Source organism: Gigantopelta aegis, chromosome 1 (assembly GCF_016097555.1).
Source record: "Gigantopelta aegis isolate Gae_Host chromosome 1, Gae_host_genome, whole genome shotgun sequence".
Taxonomy (NCBI): Eukaryota; Metazoa; Mollusca; class Gastropoda; order Neomphalida; family Peltospiridae; genus Gigantopelta; species Gigantopelta aegis.
In genome coordinates, this window is record NC_054699.1 from 2,313,506 (window position 1) to 2,336,567 (window position 23,062).

General features: G+C 33.9%; 1 protein-coding gene across 1 annotated transcript; it reads left to right on the plus strand.

The window, feature by feature from the left end:
• Positions 1–1,784: 1,784 nt before the first annotated feature.
• LOC121369159 (F-box only protein 36-like) lies at positions 1,785–13,461 on the plus strand. Its single transcript, XM_041494057.1, has 5 exons — positions 1,785–2,359; positions 4,740–4,851; positions 7,507–7,679; positions 8,979–9,113; positions 10,419–13,461. The coding sequence occupies exons 1-5, from the start codon at positions 2,084–2,086 to the stop codon at positions 10,497–10,499; spliced, it is 777 nt and encodes a 258-aa protein (XP_041349991.1). The 5' UTR covers positions 1,785–2,083; the 3' UTR covers positions 10,500–13,461.
• Positions 13,462–23,062: the final 9,601 nt, after the last annotated feature.

Below are 23,062 nucleotides of genomic sequence, written 5' to 3' on the forward strand. Positions count from 1 at the left end.
ACGATACCGATGATGATGATACTGATGATGAGGCCGAAGATGAAGAGAAATGAACACTAATATTATTCACATGTCGCCCTTAAGGCCTCTCGATGTAACCCAATGTGTGCCCATTTTATATATGTGTCAGTGATTTGTAATTTAGAAATAAATGAAAAACCAAACCATTGCGTTTGCTTTTTGTGTTGTTTACTCTATGACTAGATTTGTGATTGGATATTTCTACCGCTACTTTATAGTAGCAAGAGCTGTGTGTACAAGACAGAACATACCACGACCTTTGATATACCAGACATAATACACTGGTTGGCTATAGCTTAAGGGGCCACCGACGGCGATCGATCCTAGATCGACCACTGTATTTACCCATTTGGTAATTAAAAAGCCTGTAAAAAGGCTTGTACTCTAGGGAAATACTTGTGTTTAAAATGCAGTTAAAAGATCATAGGTTAGGTCGGAGCGTTGAGTTGCAGTCACGCGTTCTTTCTTCAACGCAATGGGCTGGGGATGTTTGACACACACACACACACACACAGAGAGAGAGAGAGAGAGAGAGAGAGAGAGAGAGAGAGAGAGAGAGAGAGAGAGAGAGAGAGAGAGAGAGAGAGAGAGAGAGAGAGAGAGAGAGAGAGAGAGAGAGAGAGAGAGAGAGACACACACACACACACACACACACATTCCTTTCTTCCCTTAACAAACATCCCTTTCTTCTCCTTAACAAATATGCCTTTCTTCTTAACAAACATTCCTTTCTTCAAGACAAATATGTCTTTCTTTCCCTATGACTAAAACAAAACAAAATATTTGTATTCAATTAATCTTTATTTTACGAGGAAGGAAATATTTTATTTACTCAACATATTTTATTTATGGTTATACGGACATATGGTTAAGGACCACACAGATATTGATTGAGGAAACCCGCTGTCGCCACTTCATTGGCTACTCTTCCGATTAGCAGCAAGGGATCCTACACCATCCCACAGACAGGATAGTACATACCGTTGTCCAGTTGTGGAGCACTGGCTGGATATAGCCCAATGGGCCCACCAACGGGGATCGATCCCAGACCGACCCACATCAAGGGAACACTGAGTTACGTCCCGTCCCCACAGGGTTATTAGAGGCTGCTTGAAAAAAAATCGTAACATAATAAATAAATAAACAAATAAATAAGTAAGTAAATAATTAAAATAAAAACAAATTATAAATTATTATTTTGTTTTAAAAGTAATAGAAAAAATACAATTTCCCCACATGAGATACGAACGACGTACCCTCAGCGCTGGACGCGAAGTCATTCGCAGCTGACTACTTCACGCATGTTAACAAAACACCATTTTACACCATTTAAATCATTTCTTATTTCACGTCTTCAAGAATGTAACTTCTAGTTCCTAAGAGTATTGCCACGAACAATAAAATAGGATACCACCGCTTCCCGGATGTAAGCAGTTATAACCATTCATCATTCAGCGCGCTAAAAATAAATACACTACCTCGCGTCGGGCAGTCCTTAGACGTGGTAGGTTAACGACACCACTAGAGCACCTCGATTAATTAATCATCGGCTATTGGATGTCAAACAAATGGTAATTATGACTCGTAGTCATTTGAGGAAACCGCTACTTTTTTTTCTAATGCAGCAAGGGATCTTTTATATGTCCTTTCCCATAGATAGGAAAACACATACCACGGCCTTTGTCCAGTTGTGGTGCACTAGTTGGAACGAGAAAAAAAACCCAATTAGCTGAATGGATCCACCGAAGTAGTTCGATCCTGCGACGCAAGCACCTCAAGCGAGCACTCGACCGACTGAGCTAAATCCCGCCCCGGTGCGCCCAGAGTAACAACTAATCGTTCGTAGTTGTTCATACACGATGAGAATCGAGTTGTAAGAGCACTCAGACTAGCAATTGGACAGTCGTAGAAGTGAGAACGGCGAGTTGACCAACTCTGTCGTAGCAGTTGATAATCTGACCCTAGCATAACATGGTCGCAAGAGTTTTGTAAGGCCTTGACATATTTTTATTAAAAAGTGTAATTCATCTTCAAACCTGTTAAAGATTTTGCATATCCTTTCATGAATATGCACTCATCCATTGGCAGAACAGTGCATACCATGTGGCATGTGGCTACTAGTATCGATCCTCCGAATGCTACCGAGAATGACGGAAATATACGATCTTTAACGAACATTTGTATTGGTTGGCAACGTCAAGGCCGTTGGGATGGAGATTGCATCAAAATGGCGTCTATAAAACACTGGTTAAATTCGGAAGGGGCTCTGGTTGATATTGCTGAAGTAGCACCATCGCCTTCAAAAGACTTTTTTCATATATTTGTAACACCAAACTTGGTAATGTATATTCTTATTGATAATCACTTGTAATTTAGCTAAAGGTTATTAAGAACTAGTTTGTAAACTACTTTTCCAACTTTGCAGAAATTGTCATAATAATTTATATCCTGGAGTAATCAGTCGCTCACATGACAACAAACAGTCAAGTAAACACGTGTAACCGAAAAATAATAAAATAAATACTATTTTCTTTCTTTCACATTATTGGTTCAGTGTTATACATAACACAATTTAGGACTTTAGGTCGACCAGTCACTTTTCGCATCCTTGTTTTGGCTTCGTACACGATAAATAAAACATATCCGACGGTAATTTTTGTATATGATATATTTCACAAAAGGTACTTTTATTTCTTTCATCTTTTAAAACTTAAAAGTAATATTTTGTCCAGAATTATGAAAAATAAAAACACCGACCTGTAAACAGCGTTGTCTGCTTGTTATACAATACAATACAATAACTTTATTTCCATGTTCATATATGTATAATAAAAACATAGTCTGGTTGACCAGCAAAATTTTGTTCAGTGCTATACATAACACACTTGTTATTAACTTTAGGTCGACCAGTCACTTTTCGCATCCTTGTTTTGGCTTCATACACGATAAATAAAACATATCCGACAGTTATACAATTTTGACAAGGGTCAAGGTTAGTAGACCATTTTTTTTTTTAATGTGGCAAAGCATTGTAATAATAGGCATGAGTTCGACCCGTACTTCCCTTTCAATGGTTAGGGTACTTTTAAGGATAGGATTGGTCTTTAGAGCCTTTGATATAGATGGGTATGGGTCGAACTCTTTCCCAATAATATAGCTAATTTTAAATTTGAATAACATCAGTATTCCTATGACATCACTTTGTATCTCCTTACAATAACTATAAACTGAATATATAACATTTCCTTTTTCAGAACACTGCAAAAATTCCAATGCAAAATTGCTTTTGAAATGTTTTTATTTAAACATTAATGCACCTGAATGTGTTTGAAGAAAATCTTGTGCCTTTTACGAAATATGGATTTCAAGTGAAATTATAATAATATATGTTATATTTATTGTGTATGAAGCCAAAACAGTGGTGCGAAGAGTAACTGTCGTCGACCTTAATATTTACAGCTGAATTCATTTGCCAAAATAGTTTTTAAATGGATCTTACTTTACATATATGTATAGCATACAATATAACAAATAGTCGCACACGCAGTAATTGTTACATGTTTGGTAATTCTGGTCTCTGGACCCTTATATTTGGTATTATTGAAAACTAACTTTTTATTGATTAAAAAAGGAAATTATGTATTATTTTTCTGATTTTGGACATAGTCCTGTCAACGAATTAGGAAATGTTATTTCTTCATATGTTGATACATGTGACATCACAGGTTCATGCATGCGTGCAAGCTTTATACAGAAGTGTAACATGCATGAGTATTGATGTGCACAGTATTATTTATCTCTCGACTATTTGTAATTTAAAACTTTAATGAAATACTGTATGCCACTCGGATGGTTTACAATGAACATGTTTTGCTCAGAATCAAATGTTTATTTTCCATTGTCTAAATGTCCTAAACTGATGTATCACATATTTCAAAATAAATAATATTTTTTCTACAAGGATGAATGGCCAATAACCTTTATTTTTTGACAGCTTTAAATATTGCAAAGCTTGTTAATACACAAGAAATTGCTATTTCTAGGGCAATCTGATTAAAATTAGCTCTACTGGTCTACCAGTAGATCTAACAGCATTGTGTGGACTCCCATGTCCAGGTGACATTTTATCTATCAGTAACAATTTAAATATCGACCAATTACAGCGTTTTCGGAAGCATACAAATTCTAAAAATATCGTGCGAGACTGTTATGCAATAGGTGAACTTGTTGGTCTATTTCAACATTGAAAAAACAGGTGGGGAAATTGCAGTAATAAACTCTCGATTGTATTCTAGTATAAACTGATTTTATGGCTATATCATCACTGTTTGTTTTCCGTCTTGAAACAAATTTTATATTGAAATTAGTTTCCGGCATACTTAGTAATTCACCCAAATCATTTCGTATACCCTCGGCATAATCCTAAATGTTTTCAAATTCTTTTTAAATCACTGGCATGATTTTGCAAGTAAGGTTTTGATTGGTCGAATGAAAGGTCAACTGGACATGAGCTCCCAACGGGCTGCTGTTAGATCCACATGTAATAGTGGAGCTAATTTTAATTAATTGTTTCTAGGGCACCCTTGAAAACAGAACCCCTACAGTTATTAGGCCTTGTACCATACCCGGTAATTCATACATCACATTCATAAATGATGTCACTTTTATAACTGATATCACATTAATCTTTTTTTCCTCCTTTTTTCTTTTAAATTCAGTTTGTTTATCGCTTGTGGAAGATCATACCACCAACACGAAGTGACAGTAATGTAGCACCAACAGAAATACGAGATACTTGGGAAGACTTCAAGCATGATGAGACACTTCATAGTGAGTATAATAAAAGAGATAGTTGGGGCAGAGTATAAAATTATTGTTAGTCTCTTTCTTTTTTCTATTCACTTTTTAAAATGATCTCAAAACCTTTCTGCAATTGAAACAAATAAATCTCAAAGTGATGGTTACAGATTATTAATTTTTATAGAAAAAAATTGTTGAATCCCTTTTGTATCATTGTTAAATTTTAAATTCAAAGGTGTACAGTTGATCTTTATGTTCCAAGTAGATTCTTCCCGTTTCTGTCGTTTTCACATTTTTCATGCATGAACACGTGTAACTATGCATCAACACATGCATTCACATTTAAGAACATGTATGCACACACCAAAAATTAATACACTAACTTTTTTATGAACTTTTTATAATTTAAATGATTTTTTAAAATGTATAAAAAAAAATCAATTTTTTTAATTGATGTATTTACAAAGTTGTTATTTTAAATAAGTTTGAAATCTGAAATTGTATACATGTAGGCTTTTCTTTTACAATGGAATGTTTCTAATTATATAACAAATTAATAATTGCTATATTATAAGATGATGGTCAAATTACCTATACACAGGTAACAAAGAAGAATCCATTCACACATTATCTGTTGTTTGTTACATAAGAAAATTTGAGGTTGAATTTATAGTAAACATGTTTCAAAATTTTCAGGGCTTTAGATTGCAATTAAGCTCAGTTGATAAAGGGTATACCCACAATAATGAAGCCAATTAAGCTCAGTTGATAAAGGGTATACCCACAATAATGAAGCCAATTAAGCTCAGTTGATAAAGGGTATACCCACAATAATGAAGCCAATTAAGCTCAGTTGATAAAGGGTATACCCACAATAATGAATCCCCTTTAATAGAGGATACTCCCCGAGTGTCTTGTGATCTCATCATTTATCAGCATGAGTTCATAAGTACTTTTATCAACTCATGCTGATACATTATCATTTCACAAGACACGAGAGGGGGTATTTGTTTTATCATCCATTATCATTTTTTTCATTTGCGACAATTGTAAACAATGTCAGTAATGTGGGTTGAATGTCACTATATTTGGCAGTGGTAGACTCATTAACTAGCAGAACGACAGTGGCGTGACATCACAAATGATAGGTTTAATGTTGAAACATACACAGTGATGTCACAAAAAGAAGCGATATCTCCTAAGAGAATATTGCAGGAGATATCGCAAATTACAGTGCCAGTGATATCTCCTAGAAAAGCCTTTAATGGATGATAAATTAATATTACTTCCTCCATGTTGAAGTCTTCTCTTTATGATTTCCATTAATTAACTCCTTTAGGTTAGACAGACACTTGGAAAGTGTACAGGGAATGTGTTACTCATTACGCATAATTAGCTATAGTAGGTGAAATGTGTTGGGGAAATGTAACAAAGCTAGGTTAAAGACACAGACTGTGATTCATGAATATAAAACAAATTCACCTATTACAGCATTTTTACCATTTAATTCCACATTTCTGACGTTTTGCTTTAAAAAAAAATTTTTTTGCAAAATCAAAATGATTTAGATTGTCCTGGTGTTTATGGTAGATCCAAATACATTTTATGCAAACGTTTTCAGCTGTGAATTTTAAACACAACTGGCAAATTTTAGTTTAATTTGGTAAAATAATTTCATGTTATGATTGATATTTTATTAGAAAATAATGGTGGGTTTCTGCAATTTTAAAAAGTATAAAATATAATTTGGTGAAATTTTGTGCATACCCAAAGCTATGGCAAATTATGCAGACAGTCATTTCTTTTGCCCATTGCCTACATGACCTAATTCTAAGGTCGACGACAGTCACTTTTTGCACCCTTGTTTTGGCTCTGTACACAATAAATATAGCATATCTTAACGTAATTTCACATGAAATCCATATTTCGTAAAAGGTACAAATTTTTAATCACAAGTTTTTTTTCAAAAACATTCAGGTGCATTAGTAATGTTCAAACAAATAATTTTCGATAGCAATTTCGCATTAGAATTTTTCCTGCATTCTTAAAACGGAAACATCATGTACCCAGTTTATGATTATTGTAAGGAGATGCAAAGTGATGTCATTGGAATACTGATGTCATCCAAATTCAAAATTAGCAATATTATTACAATGCTTCGCGACATTAAAATAAAAACTGGTCTACTAACCTTGACCCCTGTCAAATTTCTACAACAAGCAGACAACGCTGTTTACAGGTCGGTATTTTTTGTATTTTTCATAATTCTGGACAAAATATTAATTTTAAGTTTTAAACGACGAAAGAAGTAAAAAGTACCTTTTGTCAAATATATCATATAAAAACATGACCGTTGGATATGTTTTATTTCTTGTATACGAAGCCAAAACAAGGGTGCGAAAAGTGACTGTCGTCGACCTTAGTTTTGCATAACCTATGACATTTAGGACATCATTCACATGGTTAAAGTTTTAGGAGAGCAGCAAATTGATCGTCTTGCAATAAAAAATATAATGAATTTAATTTGAAACTCGGCTAGCATCATTTAAGGAGAGTGATCTTCAGCTCGCCTTGATTTTGCTCATGAATGGTATACACAATCATTCAGTTCTCTCAGGTAGTAAGTTTATTTTTGAAAGCCTACATGTTGTTTGTGTTGTTATGAATGTATTCCATGTTGTTCAGGTGAAATCACTCGCACTGGGGGATCTAGCATGTTGGATTATTTGATAAACTTGTCCGACGGCCATATCGACTACCTTCCACGCCTCCCTAAAAATGTCCTCCTGCGAATTATCCTCATGCTCGACCTGGAAGATATCCAGCGGCTTCGACGGGTTTCAAAATTCTTCAAAAAGGTTAGTATAAGGTATTTGTTCATCTGAAGGAAAGAAATTCAGAACATTAATGAACAAACACCACCAAACAGTCCTTAAATTTATGCCATTTGAATCTGATATCCAACTCCAAAATGATAAATCAAATGGAGAAGGATACTTTAAAAAAAATGTTTTGCTATGTATGTACAGTATGATTTTTTTTTTGCTTTGCTTTGCTTGTGATGAAGATTGCAAAGGTGAGATATGTGTGATTCGTTTTAATGTTTGGCATCCCTTCTGTCCTGGATGCAGTGAATTGTGATGTCAGATTGCCCAGGACAGAAGTGTCTGAACTTTTCTTGAATATAGACACAAATAGTATTTGCATTTGAATATGTTGTTGACACTGCAGTTACAGTTTTATATTTAAATCCATGTTACATTTTTACATTTATCTCTACACACCACACTATATAAAGGTACATCACTATCAGTAGTTTAGTCACTCACATATAAGTAAGTCACATTTGCAAAAAGGAAAAATTGCATTCCTATAAGTAATTGTCTACGAATTGTCGTCCTAAATGTGATTTTAACAGTGACTTGAGTGATGGTGATTTATAACCAATGCAGACTTTGTGTTTTCAGGTGGGCCTTCATTCAGTTTTGATGACACAGACTATAAACCACCTGCCTAGACCAAAATAATGTGGAAAACAGTGATTTTTAACATTATTTGGGCTAGGCAGGTGGTTTGCAGCCCACCTTAAAACACAAGGCCTACAACGAATGTAATTTCTTAACCCTTTTGTAATGTGACAGAGCGCAGTGTGCTGCTAATTAAATAACATCATGGATGTGACAGCATGCTGTGCACCACTGTTACTATACCTGTTATAGCTGCTACTGTCTGTTGCATACCCCCCCCCCCCCCCCAGTAGTATAATGTTCATACCCCATGATGTAATCATTTTACCGGTATGTATGCCATATTTGTAGATGTACTCTTGTTATAAGTGAGGAATTTACCACAAACAATAGCAATAGGGGTCTTTTCCATTTTGACAAGTGCAAAGCAGGGGTGTAGCATTTTGCACCCCTCAGATTAATTTTACAGAGGTGCACATGGTAGAATTGCACTCATGTCCCTAAAAAACAAAAGTCTGCTATTATACCACAAATTTAATATCTGTTTGAAAAAAATGCTTTTAACAGTCATTGCTTTTTAAAAAAAAAAACATGGTTGCTTATGCATTTATGTTTGAGGTGTGACAGTGTCGGGGATTGTGTGTTGAATATTGTACTGTGTTTTACTGATGGGTGATGTCATTGTTTTAGCTGTGTGACGGAGACGAGTTATGGGAGAAGATTTACCGCATGAACTGCGAAACGCCCATCACCTCCGATCTGAAGGATCTTGCGGAACAGCACACATGGAAACGACTCTTCTTCACTAACAAGCTGCAACTTCAGGTACTGTAGGAAATCTGAATGACTCGGTGGTTAAGCGTTTGCCCGATGAGTGGTCAGTCTAGGATCTACCCCCACGTCTGTGGGCTCACTAGGCTATTTCTCGTTCCGGCCAGTGCACCATGACTAGTATGTCAAAGGCCATGGTATGCTCTATCCCTTCTGTGGGATGGTGCATATAAAAGATCTCTTGCTACTAATGGAAAAATGTAGCGGGTTTTCTCTCTAAGTTTCGATGTCAAATATACCAAATGTTTAACATCCAATAGCCAATGATTAATAAATCAATGTGCTCTGAATGGCAAAACCATATTCAGTGATCAAAATCTTATTTCTTCACAAGGCAGAGTCATTGTCTTTAGGATCTTTCATTCCTCCTGTAGGATTGCCACTACTGTTTCATCCCTCATGTAGGACTGCCACTCTCATACTAGCTTAGTAAACTCAAATTTTCACAGGATAGAGCCCAGTGGAATATGTACAGCTGTGATGACATGCACTCATGAAACACTGTAAAAATGGTGATGATATCAGGTGATCATTGAACTCTCACCTGGAAGTGAACTGTATAGGGAGACCTTTTGCATTGTTTCGGCTAGATTGCTAATATATGTAATATTTTGAGTCCAGCTTAAACCCTGTAGATGGTTCATATTTTAATCATCATTTATGTATTTTTTTTTTTAATTGTCATTATTTAAAAAATAAATAATTATTATCCCCTGCACAGTCTGACCATGTCATGGTTGGGATTGTTGACTTGATGACCATACATTGTATATATGTAACAAGTGATATAATATTATTTTTACACATGGACATAAATAGTAGTTTAATATTTTCTTTTTCTCTTTTTAATAACACCACTATAGGGCACATTGATTATTAATTATCACCCATTCGATGTCAAACATTTGGTGATTTTTACATATAGTCTTAGAGAGGAAACACACTATATTTTTTCATTAGTAGCGAGGGATCTTTCATATGCACCATCCCACATACAGGATAGCACATACCATAGCATTTGATATACCAGTCGTGGTGGACCAGCAAGAAATAGCCCAAGTGGCCCACCAATAGGCACATCAAGCAAGCGATCTACCACTGGGCCATGTCCCGCTCTTATTTCTATATGATTTGGGCATTAACAAAGCTCATAGATTGGAAACGATTGGGAGAAGACAATTATTAATTAAATAAATAAATAATTACATAGAAATAAAATAAATTAAACATTTTAAAAAACTCCACCCCAAATTATTAATATATATTTTTTAATCAATCAGTGTTGTTTTTTTGTTTCAGATGCATTTGAGAAGACAGTCTGAAAAACAAACTGCCAAGGCGACCACAAAGCAGGCCACCAAAGCAGACAAGAAAAAGTAGGCCCCTGCAGAAGACCCACACCGAGTACGTCTGTCCGTCCAGCTACTGCGTCCGTCCATCCAGCTACTGCGATATATTGCCAAAGGTTGCCAAAGGTTATCTGCCTTGAAATGAAAGCTCACCGATGTGCTGTTATACCAAAGTTATTTATTTGTCGACGGTGAAACCTCGTTAGTTGCAGTGCCACAAATCTCACCTGGTCTTGCGGAGGGGATTTACACAAATTACAAACAGCTGACAGTTTTAACAAAGTTGTGTCTCATTGCCAATTTTAAAACAAACTAAGATTAATAACTGTATTATTTGTATTACTGTAGACTATGTCTATTAATGAAGAAAGACATTTTCCCAAGCTGTTTGCTAGAAGCATGCAAACGACAACTTCAGAAGTATACTTTTCAACTTTTCTGTGCATGGGACACATATGTACATACAGGTAATCACTCACCTGGGAATGTATGTCACACCAAATAGTGTAAATTTCCTAAAACTGCATTTAAAGGTGACACGGATTGTAAGTAACATCCAGGCTTTAAATAGCACCGACGTCAAGGTGATAAATGTTATGCCCAACACAATCACATCCATATTAAGTACAAATATGCCAACTTGAAATGCATTTCTCAATGTCCAGAACTCTTCAGCAGCTGTTGATAACATTACTGCTTAAAATAGACCCTACTGTGCTCAGAACAGACCTAACAAAAACTGGAGCACTCAAATTACTGAGATTTAAAGCCCTGAACATGTAAAAGAATCGAAGAAAACCAAAGTTTTTGATCTATTCTGATCTTAAATATTGCAAACATAATGGAGAGAGTAGCTTTAGCAGTTGTAATTTAGAGCAATACCAACGAAAGCCATTTTGGGAGTATTTAAAGCTATCATTCATAAATATAGAAGTTCTTTAAACTGTTTTGACTAACGAGGTTTTTCCGTGATTGTTATTTCCAGTTTTATTTCGTTTTAAAACACATCTTGAAAATATTGTGATCTTAATTATTGTGATATATTATGTTATTGTGATATATTATGTGTTAAAATATTGTGATACCGATTATGTATGTTCCCGACTACCTAGCACTGGTGATCTTGTAACCATAGTGATGTATTGTGTGCTTTGTGTGTGTACAACTCAGGACTTTTAAAAAATCAATACCTCACTAATTTGTTCAAAAATTTATTACAGTTAAAAGTTTTAACTGAAAAAATTCTCATTAATTAACTTAAACATTTTGACGTTTGACAACCTCCTGCCCATAACTTGACCATGTGGGACGTTATGATTTTGTTTTATAAAGTTTTGTTCAATCAAAAAAAGAAGAAACAAAAATGATTTACAATTATTATATGAGAATATTTTTATGGATAAATTATAATGGATGTTTGAATTAAAGGGACTAAATTGCCAAACTGAAGTCCGACAATGTTTTTAAACAAAATTAATGCAGATGTGGGTGTTTTTTTCATCTAATATTTTGATTTTAAATGTTGATTCCGATTTTAACATCTATTTTAGACGAGTGTTTGTTTTATGCACTAGGCATATAAAGTTCAGTTTCCAAACATCATACAGTTCAACAGTCTATAAACAGTTCTTTGATTTATCCTGCATTCCAAAAAAGAAAAATAATATTTATTACTCAGTTTTGCTATAGAAATTGTGTAACATCTATCTAGCAAGTCTTTTTGTGGATTGAGTTTATACAACGTACATGACATCATTCTAATTTACAAACAAATGTTTATCACAATGAAGAAGCCAATATTTATATACTGTAATAAAACTAATGATAAAAAATAGGATGTAAATAAAAATCTAGTCGACAGTTAACTCGGGCATCTGTCAGAACATAACCATATACATGTATTTGATTACTAACAGAAAATATTCAAATTTATTTAGGCTTCGTTTGATAAAATTATGGTTGTTATACAAGGGGCTTTTATTGCAAAAGTTAATGTTTGTTTTGTTTAATAACACCACTAGAGCACATTGATTTATTAATCATCGGCTATTGGGTGTCAAACATTTGGTCATTTTGACATTTAGTCTTAGAGAGGATGGCAGCTAAATTGTTCCATGAGTAGCAAGTGATCTATTATTTGCACCATACCACAAACAGGCTAACACATACCACGGTCTTTGATATACCAGTTTTTATTACAGGTATGACTATATATGCTATTTCAGCATTAAAAAACATTATATAAACACAGTGTCACTGTGAGAAAACATTCATCAGTGTTCGAAATAAGCACTTGTCCATGTGTCCTGACAAGTGAAAATCTGCTCAGACAAGCAAAATGTACCTCAATAGTTGTACAGTGGACAAGTAAAAATGTTCAATGATGTTTAATTTTGAGCAATCAAAAATAGGTTTCTTGTACTTGAATAAAACAAAACATTTATTTGGATAAGTGAAAATATTACTGGACAAGTAGATTTCTCGATGTACTTATCTGGTGGACAAATGAAACATTCTGCTTATTTATATCGCTGTTCATGTTATCACCTTGGAGTTGATTAATGCCACAGTGGGTCGGCACTTCTTGGTAAGGGCTTTTCCAGAAATAATCATGTGGTGGTGGAGTTATTAATATATGGATGACATATAGGAGCGCAAATGGGGAATGAGGTACTCAAGTTATTGTTGGTGTATGGTGGATAGGATTTTAAAATGCAAATTAATTCATGTTTATCTATGGTGGGTGTTGGAACAAGTTTCATCCCCAACGCCACCCCCATTTGATATTTCAGGACTAGCCCTGAATAATTCTGGACGCTAATCATTGTTGCAGATAGAAAATAGTATTATATATTTTTTATTAGTATTTTTTATTCATTGGTGTTCTATTTAATTTTTATAGATGTGCAGTATCTAGGATATTATTCAAAATCAATCTAATTAAAATTAGCTCCACAATTACATGTGGATCTAAAGACAGCCAGTTGGAGCTCATGTCCACCAATCAAAACCTTACTTGCAGAATCCTGCCAGTGATTTAAAACTAACAACACTGCGTAGTCCCCAATGTCCAGGTAACATTTCGTCTGTAAATAATAATTTAAATATTGACCAATCACACTTTGCCTTTTATAACGTTATTTGGGAGCATACAAATTCTAAAAATATCGGGCGAGTCTATTTTAGTGGCCGCAGTACAGCGAACCATACCAATACGTACGGGGTGGGTTATCAGTCTTCAATTTTACATTAAAAATTATTTATTTATAAAATTAAAAAAAACTAAATCAGTCTTCAGTTTTACATTACAAATTATTTATTTTATAAAATAAAACATGTTTTACGGCATTCGTAATTCACACAAAACATGTGGTATACCCTCAGGATAATTCGGAATGTTTTCAAATTATTTTTAAATCACTGGCAGGATTCTGCAAGTAAGGTTTTGATTGGTGGACATGAGCTCCAACTGGCTGTCTTTAGATCCACATGTAATAGTGGAGCTAATTTTAATTAGATTGATTCAAAATATATTTAATTTGTTGTATAGAACAAATATTATATGTAGCACAGTATATTTTACTTAAAGCAGCAATCTCACTTCCCAGTTTCATAACATCATTTTCTGATGCAAGATATATTACATGTGTATTTTCTTTAAATACATAGTTATCCTAAATAGTGAAGGCCATTTGAGCAGTATTAGTGATTTAACACATGTTCATATGACTTACATTATTAACTGCATCAAAGTATATCGAAGAATGGTGATTCTTAGGTTAAAGAAAATGTAAATCTGTTCCAAATGGTTAATTAATAAACAATGTATTAGAGATTGCAGCTTTAATTTGTTGGTAGTAGTAGTCTGATATAATTATAGTATTAATAGTTAATATTGTTCTGTACATGTTATCCTCCTCTCTCCCCCCCCTCCTCCCCAAAAAAAAAATTAAAAAAAATTCAGTTAAGCAGTCAAATAAAAGACCTGGTTTTCCCGTCAGTTTGTAAAATGATTGAAATATTTAGACAATTTGTAAATTACCTGAGTGAATCAGTCGACCACTTCACAAATTGCCTGAGAATGGACTGATTCTCATCTTTGACTGTGACATATACATTTTATATATATATTTACTGGCCTCCTAGAAATGGATGACTAGGGTGTTTTGGTATAGCTCATCTTATATCACCAATACACTACATCGTTATTAGTTTAATGTAAGACTGCGCATACATTATTAAAGACTTCTCTACCAATTATTATTGAATGTTTCCATAAATGTTTAAACTGTACAGTGCCTTTGATAAACATAAGTTAGACATAACTGCCTTCAACAAAAGAACATTATTTTTTGTAACATTAATGTGAGAAAAGAACACATAATTATTTAATTTAGTATATTTATTGTCATTGTTACTTTTGTATGTATTCAATTTTGTTTGTTTGTTACTTTTCTTTTCTTTTAAAAGCTTGAATGTTTGTTTGTGTGTAAGTGTGTAAGAGTGACAATTGCTGTGAGTGTGAAATTGATATCCGGAGGGTAATAGGGTGGGGTGGGAGACAAACATTTATATGCCTAGAAACAAATTCTGGAGCATAGCCAATAATCACTGCCAATGAGAGGGAAGGATATACACGACTTCACAGCTCTGTCACTGATGACGGTCCAACCATTACAAGTAAAACAGATAACTCTCATTAGTTCAAAGTATTGATAGAAAAGATGGAACAGTCGTAAAATCCTACTGACCTGGTAATAAAAAAATAAAAAAAATCCCCCCCCCACCAAAAAAAAATCCTGTCCCTTATTAAATTTATCTAGCCTTCGAATTATTGCGTAGAAACAAACTAGTTAAGTTATCTTACCACATTTCTTTTCTTCAGTACAGTGCTGGCCTGAAGAACTAGTGTATTTTAAGATGTGTTTGAAGCTGTTGTTTTTATTTTCTGTTTGCTTGTTGCTCTACACTTTAACCTGTACATGTGGGACACTTAGTCTTGTTCTTCAAGTGACTGATAAATTCACTTGGAAGCTTTATTTTCACAGCAAAAATACTGCAAAGATCATGATGCTTTTTTAAATAAATATATATATATATATATATATATATATATTATTTTTCATATACCAATACTATGTTTCCCCTGATGTCAAGTAATATTTCTTCTGCTCTAGAATATGGTATCTAGATATATATTGTATAAGAAACTGTGGTCTGCTACAGAATGTCCATTCCATGTCATCCAATGATATTACAACGTTTGTAGATTCCTCAAAGCTTTGAATATACATGTATATATTGCTATACAGTGAACTTTTTTGAAGTAAGACAAAATTAATTTCTTTCATTGCTTAAAAATTCACTCACTCCAATAAATTCAATTTAGGCTTTGTTTTACCAGATCTGTTACTTTTGAAATTTAATAATTCACATTTAATAAAGTCCTAACTTCCTAAATCTGTCTTGGACAGACCACTGACCAAACTAAAACTGTGAACTTACGATGGCTGTGCATGAACGCTACTGGTAAATAATACAAGAATATTCCAATTCATTTACAAATTTTCAAATCCTTTTCGTATCAACACAACCCACTCAACAGATAACATTAATAACAAGGACGAAACATTTTTTAACTTGTTGATTCTGTGAAATGGTATGGTTGTGAGGACAAAGTAGATTTTGACAGTTCATCAAGAATTAATTTGATATACCCAAGTGCCTTTTTTCTTCCCTTTCTTTAATTATTTTCCTAAAATGTTTATATAATTATTGAGGTAAGTAAAGCCAAAACCTGAACTTATATACTGTGTTTCAGGCATCATGGAAGGTTTTCTTCTTCATTGTTTAGATTATTCCAACAGTTTGTACCAAAAATTACAAGAAGTCTCATATGAGATGAAAAGTCTGTGTTTAATTTGCATAGCATTCTCTTGTGCAGTCTTCACCAGAAAATGTGAGTTATTACTCCAAATCCCCTCCACACTCTCCTAATATTGGCATTCCAATCATACCAGTATTTCCACGTACGCACTGATACATTGTAATTGTAGTGTTGTATTGGTATCAAACTGCCTGAAACAAGCAACATGTTCACTCCACAAATTGTGTGCAAAAGTGGACATGTACTGTACGGGAGCAGCACTGAAAATTTACTCCTTTACATTCTGGCAAATTTTAAACTTCAGATGTCTGTTGAGAATGGTTTTCAGACATTTGCTTAAATGATCATTATAGCTGATCCATATTTTATTAATACATTTTTAAGTTTTGAACTTAGCCTGCTAATACATATATGGTCTAAGATTTGGTACTCAAATTGGCCTCAATGGGTTCAGATTAGCATCCATACACTTGGATTGATCACAGTGGACTGACCACTACAGATACAGGTTGGCCACCATATTCCTTGTTTGACTACTGTGGTGTGAGATAGGACATCAGTGACTACATTTAACTACCATAGTCAGATCGGCTACTGTGGCATGAGATTGGTCACCAGTGACTGCATTTAACTCCCATAGTCAGATCGGTTACTGTGGCATCAAACATAGTGGACTTAAATTGGCCACCATAGATTGCGAATGGGTACAAGAATGGTAGAATCAATGTGTAACAGACATCCATGGTCCAGAATGCATAATAATACCGCATTCTTACCTTCCCACCACAGTTGCCCGATATTCTACTTTTATCAGTGATATCCTACTTTTGTCAGTTGTGTTTTACAGTTGGGTGAGCATTCTTTGTTTCTTACGAGAGTTATTTTGATTGATTTGTATATTTAAACAATATTTAATTTGTATATTTAAACAATCTTTAATTTGTATATCTGAACAATCTTTACAATGTCAGTTTCATAAATTTTGTTATATGTGGTATGCTAATTTATAGTGTGAGTTTTTGTAATTGAAACAAATTATTTTATTCTATATACCATAGCACATTATTGGCTAATACATTTATTTATGAATATAAGGATTTTGTTATTTTTTATCCAATCAAGAGTTTCCCCAAATTCCATGTTTTAACAATACCTGCAAACTGTTATATCATTTATTCTTGAAAAGGAAATGTTTTGTTTAACGACGCACTCAACACATTTTATTTACAGTTATGTGGTTAACAACCACACACAGATATTGAAAGAGGAAACCTGCTGTCGCCACTTCATGGGCTACTCTATATGATTAGCAGCAAGGTATCATTTATATGCACCATCCCACAGACAGGATAGTACATACCATGGCCTTGGTTACACCAGTTGTGGAGCACTGGCTGGAACGAGAAATAGCCCAATGGGCCCACTGACGGGAATTGATTCTAGATCGATCGCGCATCAAGCGAGCGCTGTACCACTGAGCTACGTCCCGCCCCTCCTTTATTCTTCGATGCAATAAGGGATCTTTTATATTCATGTATGCACAGGCAGGACAGCACATACCATGATGTTTGTAATACCAGTCATGGGGCACTGGTTGGTACCTAGTAAAGTTATCCACATTGTTCGTCCAGTGTTACGTTCATCTCTGTGTATACTGGGGCAGGATTTAGCTCAGTTGGTAGAGCACTCACCTGAGTTGCTTAGGTCACAGGATCGAAACCTCTCAGTGGAACCTTTATCTGACTGTTTCCCCTCCCCTCCCCCATCTCAACCAGTGCCCTGTGACTGCTGTATGAAAGGTTTTGCTGTCCTGTGTGTGAAAGTGCATATAAAAGATCACTTGTTGCTTTAGTATTAGTAATCCATGTGGCTACAGCCGGTTTCTTTTAAGACTATATATTTCTGAATTATAAAATGTTTGACATCCAACAGCTGATTAATAAATCGGTGTGTTCAAGTGAGGTTAAACAAAACAAACTTTGTGTATGCCAGAGATGAGCCTCTTATTGAACTAGTATTTCAATTTATCTGCATAGCTGTGTCCTAAAGTGCTCGTTTGATGCGTGGTAGGTCTAGGATCGATCCCAGTCAGTGGGCCCATTGGGATATTTTTCATTCCAGCCAGTGCACCATGACTGGTATATCATTTTAAGGCTGTGGTATGTGCTATCCTGTCTCTGGGATGGTGCATCTAAAAGATCCCTTGCTACTAATGGAAAAATGTAGCAGGTTTCCTCTCTAAGACTATATGTGAAAAGTACCAAATGTTTGACATCCAACAGCCAATGATTAATAAATCAGTGTGCTTTAGTGGTGTCGTTAAACAAAACAAACTAACAAAAAGTGTCCAGTAAGGTTTAAGCATGCTGTACCGAAACGTACATACACTGTCTAGCATGTGTGTTCACTCCAGAGGTTAATGAGTAATGTCAATGATAAGTTAAACTTTGTTTTGTTTAATGACACCACTGGAGCACATTGATTAATTAATCATCAGCTATTGGATGTCAAACATTTGGTGGTTCTGACTCGTAGTCATCAGAAGAAACCAGCTACATTTTTCCTAATGCAGCAAGGGATCTTTATATGTACTTTCCCACATTGTCCAGTTGTGGTGCACTGGTTGGAACGAGAAAACGCCCAATCAGCTGAATGGATCCACCGAGGTGGTTCGATCCTGCGACGCGAGCACCTCAAGCAAGCACTCAACTGACTGAGGTAAATCCTGCCACTAATGTCAGTGAAGTGGCCTTGCTACTCATCACTCTGCTGCCCAAGCACTATGGGTAGGAGGTGGTACTGAACCCAGCACTTAGCACTTACAAGCCTTAAACCTGATATATCAGCCTGCCTGTATTTATCCTTTACATGTACAGCTATTACAGTCCTTTCTTTCTGTATAATAATTCACAAACAATACCCCAACCCACCCATCCCAAAAATAATAAAAAGTTCAAGTTTGTTTTGTTTAATGACACCACTACAGTACATTGATTTATTAATCATCAGCTATTAGATGTTAAACATTTACTAATTCTAATGCTTAAGAGGAAATCTGCTACATTTTTCCATTAGTAGCAAGAGATCTTTTTTATGCACTTTCCCCACAGAGACCAAGCATAGCACATACCCCAATAGTGGAGCACTGGTTGAGGCAGCATAAGCCCAATCAGAGAATAAGTCCACTAAGTAATTCAACAAAAAAGAAAGAACAAATTAGCCCAATTTACACTCATGATAGGTGAGGCAGAATATGTTGATGATTCACAAACACCTGGTATTGTCACTGTCTGGTAATTCATGATGGGGAACCATCACATTTTTCAGATGTCTACTGAGCCTTGTGGTAGAGATTTGGCCAACCAGTCTTGGGAGAGAGGGTCCCAAACACTGGAGAGTGAAAAGTTTATTTTGTTTAATGACACCACTAGAGCACATTGATTTTGTTAATCACTGGCTATTGAATGTCAAACATTTGGTAATTTTGACATATAGTCTTGGAGAGGAAACCTACTACATTTTTCAATTAGTGGCATGGTATCTTTTAATAGAACTATCCCACAGACAAGACTGAAGGCACAACATATGAGCACTTTACCACTGGGCTATGTCATGCCCCCCCCCCCCCCCCCCCCCCCACCCCCATTCTGGAGGATGTCAGTCCTAGGGACGAAGGATATGACTATTTCTTGGGAATATACTGATGTGACGTTATGATTATCAAACATTCCGTGACACTTGTCTGGTGCAGAGATATGGTTTTAATTGTGTTAATGGTTGTGTCATTTCAATTATTTGCACTTTCAAGACAGGATAGCACATATCGTCATTAGGCACTGGGGAACTAAAACCAATTGTAGTTATTGTACTAAACATATTAGTTTTTTCTGCATTTCTTCTCTTTCCTGTTAATTCCCAAAACCTTTGTCTGCAAAAAATATGACACCCACCCCCCAAATAATTAAATAAATAAAAAATCATTGTAGAAATTCAGAAAGATGAAACAAAACCAAACAACAAATCAATGATATCTGAACAGAAATTGATAGAATAGACCAAAAAGAACAATTATAAAAGAAAGTAACAAAAAGAACAATACACCAAAACGTTGAACCTAAAAGAGTGAAACCGAAATGCTAAACTGTAACTATTGTAACATACCTTTTCTTTTGTGGTCCTTGTTTTACTTCTATTATTTTGTTTGATCTCTCAGATTCCAACATGTTATAAAATAAAATAAAAATAAATAAATAAACTACAATATTTTTAAAAACACAACAAGAATAAACCAATGTACATGAAACCAAACCAAATCAGACAAAATACAATAGCTAAAAAACAACAAAAAGAAGACTAAATATACTTAAGAAAACAATTAGAAAAAAAGCAAAACAATAAAGATAAGGAACTGTAATAGCAATCAATAAATAAAGCAGAACAAGACATACAGAGAAAGACCAAAGAATAATGAGAAAAGATGTACATGGAAGTCAAAACAAAATAGTGATAAATCAAAATTAATAGAAAGGAACATAGACAAATAGAACTGATGCAGAAATTATTACGATAAATGAGCAGAAATCAATAATCAGAAAACAGAATAGATCCAAATATTAGAAAACAGAACAGCAAAAAAAAAAAAAGAATAAAAAAAATGAAAAAGAATAAACAACAATATAGAAAAACAGAACAAAAGTCATTAATGATTAGTCACAACAAATGGAACAAAAGTCATTGATGATTAGTCAGAACAAATAGAACAAAAGTCATTGATGATTAATCAGAACAAACGGAACAAAAGTCATTGATGATTAATCAGAAGAAATAGAACAAAAATCAGTGATGAGAAAACAGAACAAACATCAATGAGAAGAAACGCAGAAATGTAATCAATAATTTAAAAAAAAGAAAAAATGAATAACGAAAAAACAGAACAAACAAGAAAAGAAATGAACAATGAGAAAACAATATAAACCTATGAGAAAACAGAACAGAAATGAATAGTGAGAAAACAGAAGAAACAGAACAAAAATGAATAGTGAGAAAACAGAAGAAACAGAAGAGAAATGAATAGTGAGAAAACAGAATGTATATGAATAAAGAGAAAATGGAACTGAACAGAAATCAAACACCAAAGAATAGAAATCCATGATGAAAAATATTAAGAAAACCCCCAAACCAAGAACAAATAAAAATCAATAGTGACGAAACAAAATGGAACAGAAATTGAGGACGACAAAAATCCAGAATAGAACAAATCAGTGAGAAACAACAGAAATCAATAATGATATAAAACACAACAAATAAGTCAGAAATTAACAATGAGAAAATAACAGAAATCAATAATGATAAAACACAACAAGTAAGTCAGAAATTAACAATGAGAAAACAATAGAAATCAGTAATAAGAAAACACAACAAATAAGTCAGAAATTAACAATTAGAAAACAATAGAAATCAGTAATCAGTAATAAGAAAACACAACAAGTAAGTCAGAAATTAACAATGAGAAAACAAAAGAAATCAGTAATGATAAAACACAACAAATAAGTCGGAAATGAACAATGAGAAAAAAAGAGAAATCAGTAATGATAAAACCAACAAATAAGTGAGAAATTAACAATGAGAAAACAAGATAAATCAGTAATGATAAAACACAACAAATAAGTCGGAAATTAACAATGAGAAAACAAGATAAATCAGTAATGAGAAAACACAACAAATAAGTCGGAAATTAACAATGAGCAAACAAGATAAATCAGTAATGAGAAAACACAACAAATAAGTCGGAAATTAACAATGAGAAAACAACAGAAATCAGTAATGATAAAAGACAACAAATAAGTCGGAAATTAACAATGAGAAAACAACAGAAATTAGTAATAAGAAAACACAACAAATAAGTCAGAAATGATAAAACAACAAATAAGTCGGAAATTAACAATGAGAAAACAACAGAAATCAGTAATGATAAAACACAACAAATAAGTCGGAAATTAACAATGAGAAAACAACAGAAATCAGTAATGATAAAAGACAACAAATAAGTCGGAAATTAACAATGAGAAAACAATAGAAATCATTAATGATAAAACAACAAATAAGTAAGAAATTAACGAGAAAACAACAAAAATAAATAATGATAAAATACAACAAATAAGTCAGAAATTAACAAGGAAAAAACAATTAGAAATCAATAATGAGAAAACAAAACAGAAATCAGTGGTGTGAAACAGAATACATAACAAAATTAGTATTGAGAAAACAGAATAAATATAAATCAATGATGAAAAACCCAAATAGAAAAGAAATCAATATCGATAATGGGAAAACATAACAGAAATCAATAAGTAGAAAATGGAACAGAAATAAACAATGAGCAGAGAAGCAGAGCAGTATAGAAAAAAAAGAGAAAACTTAATAACACAAGAGAATAAAAATCGATTAGAAAACAGAACAGAACAGAAAGCAGTAATGAAAAAACCAAAAAAACACCCCTAAATGTATGGTAAATTGATAACTAGAAAACAGAACCAAGAGAAATCAAAATGAGAAACAGAAACAAATTAGTAAAGTGAAAACAGAACAGAATAAAAAATCAAATTATGAGACCACTAATCAAAACAGAAATTAATAATGAGAAAACAAAACAGAAACAAATCAGTAAAGTGAAAACAGAAGAGAATAAAAATCAAATTATGAGACAA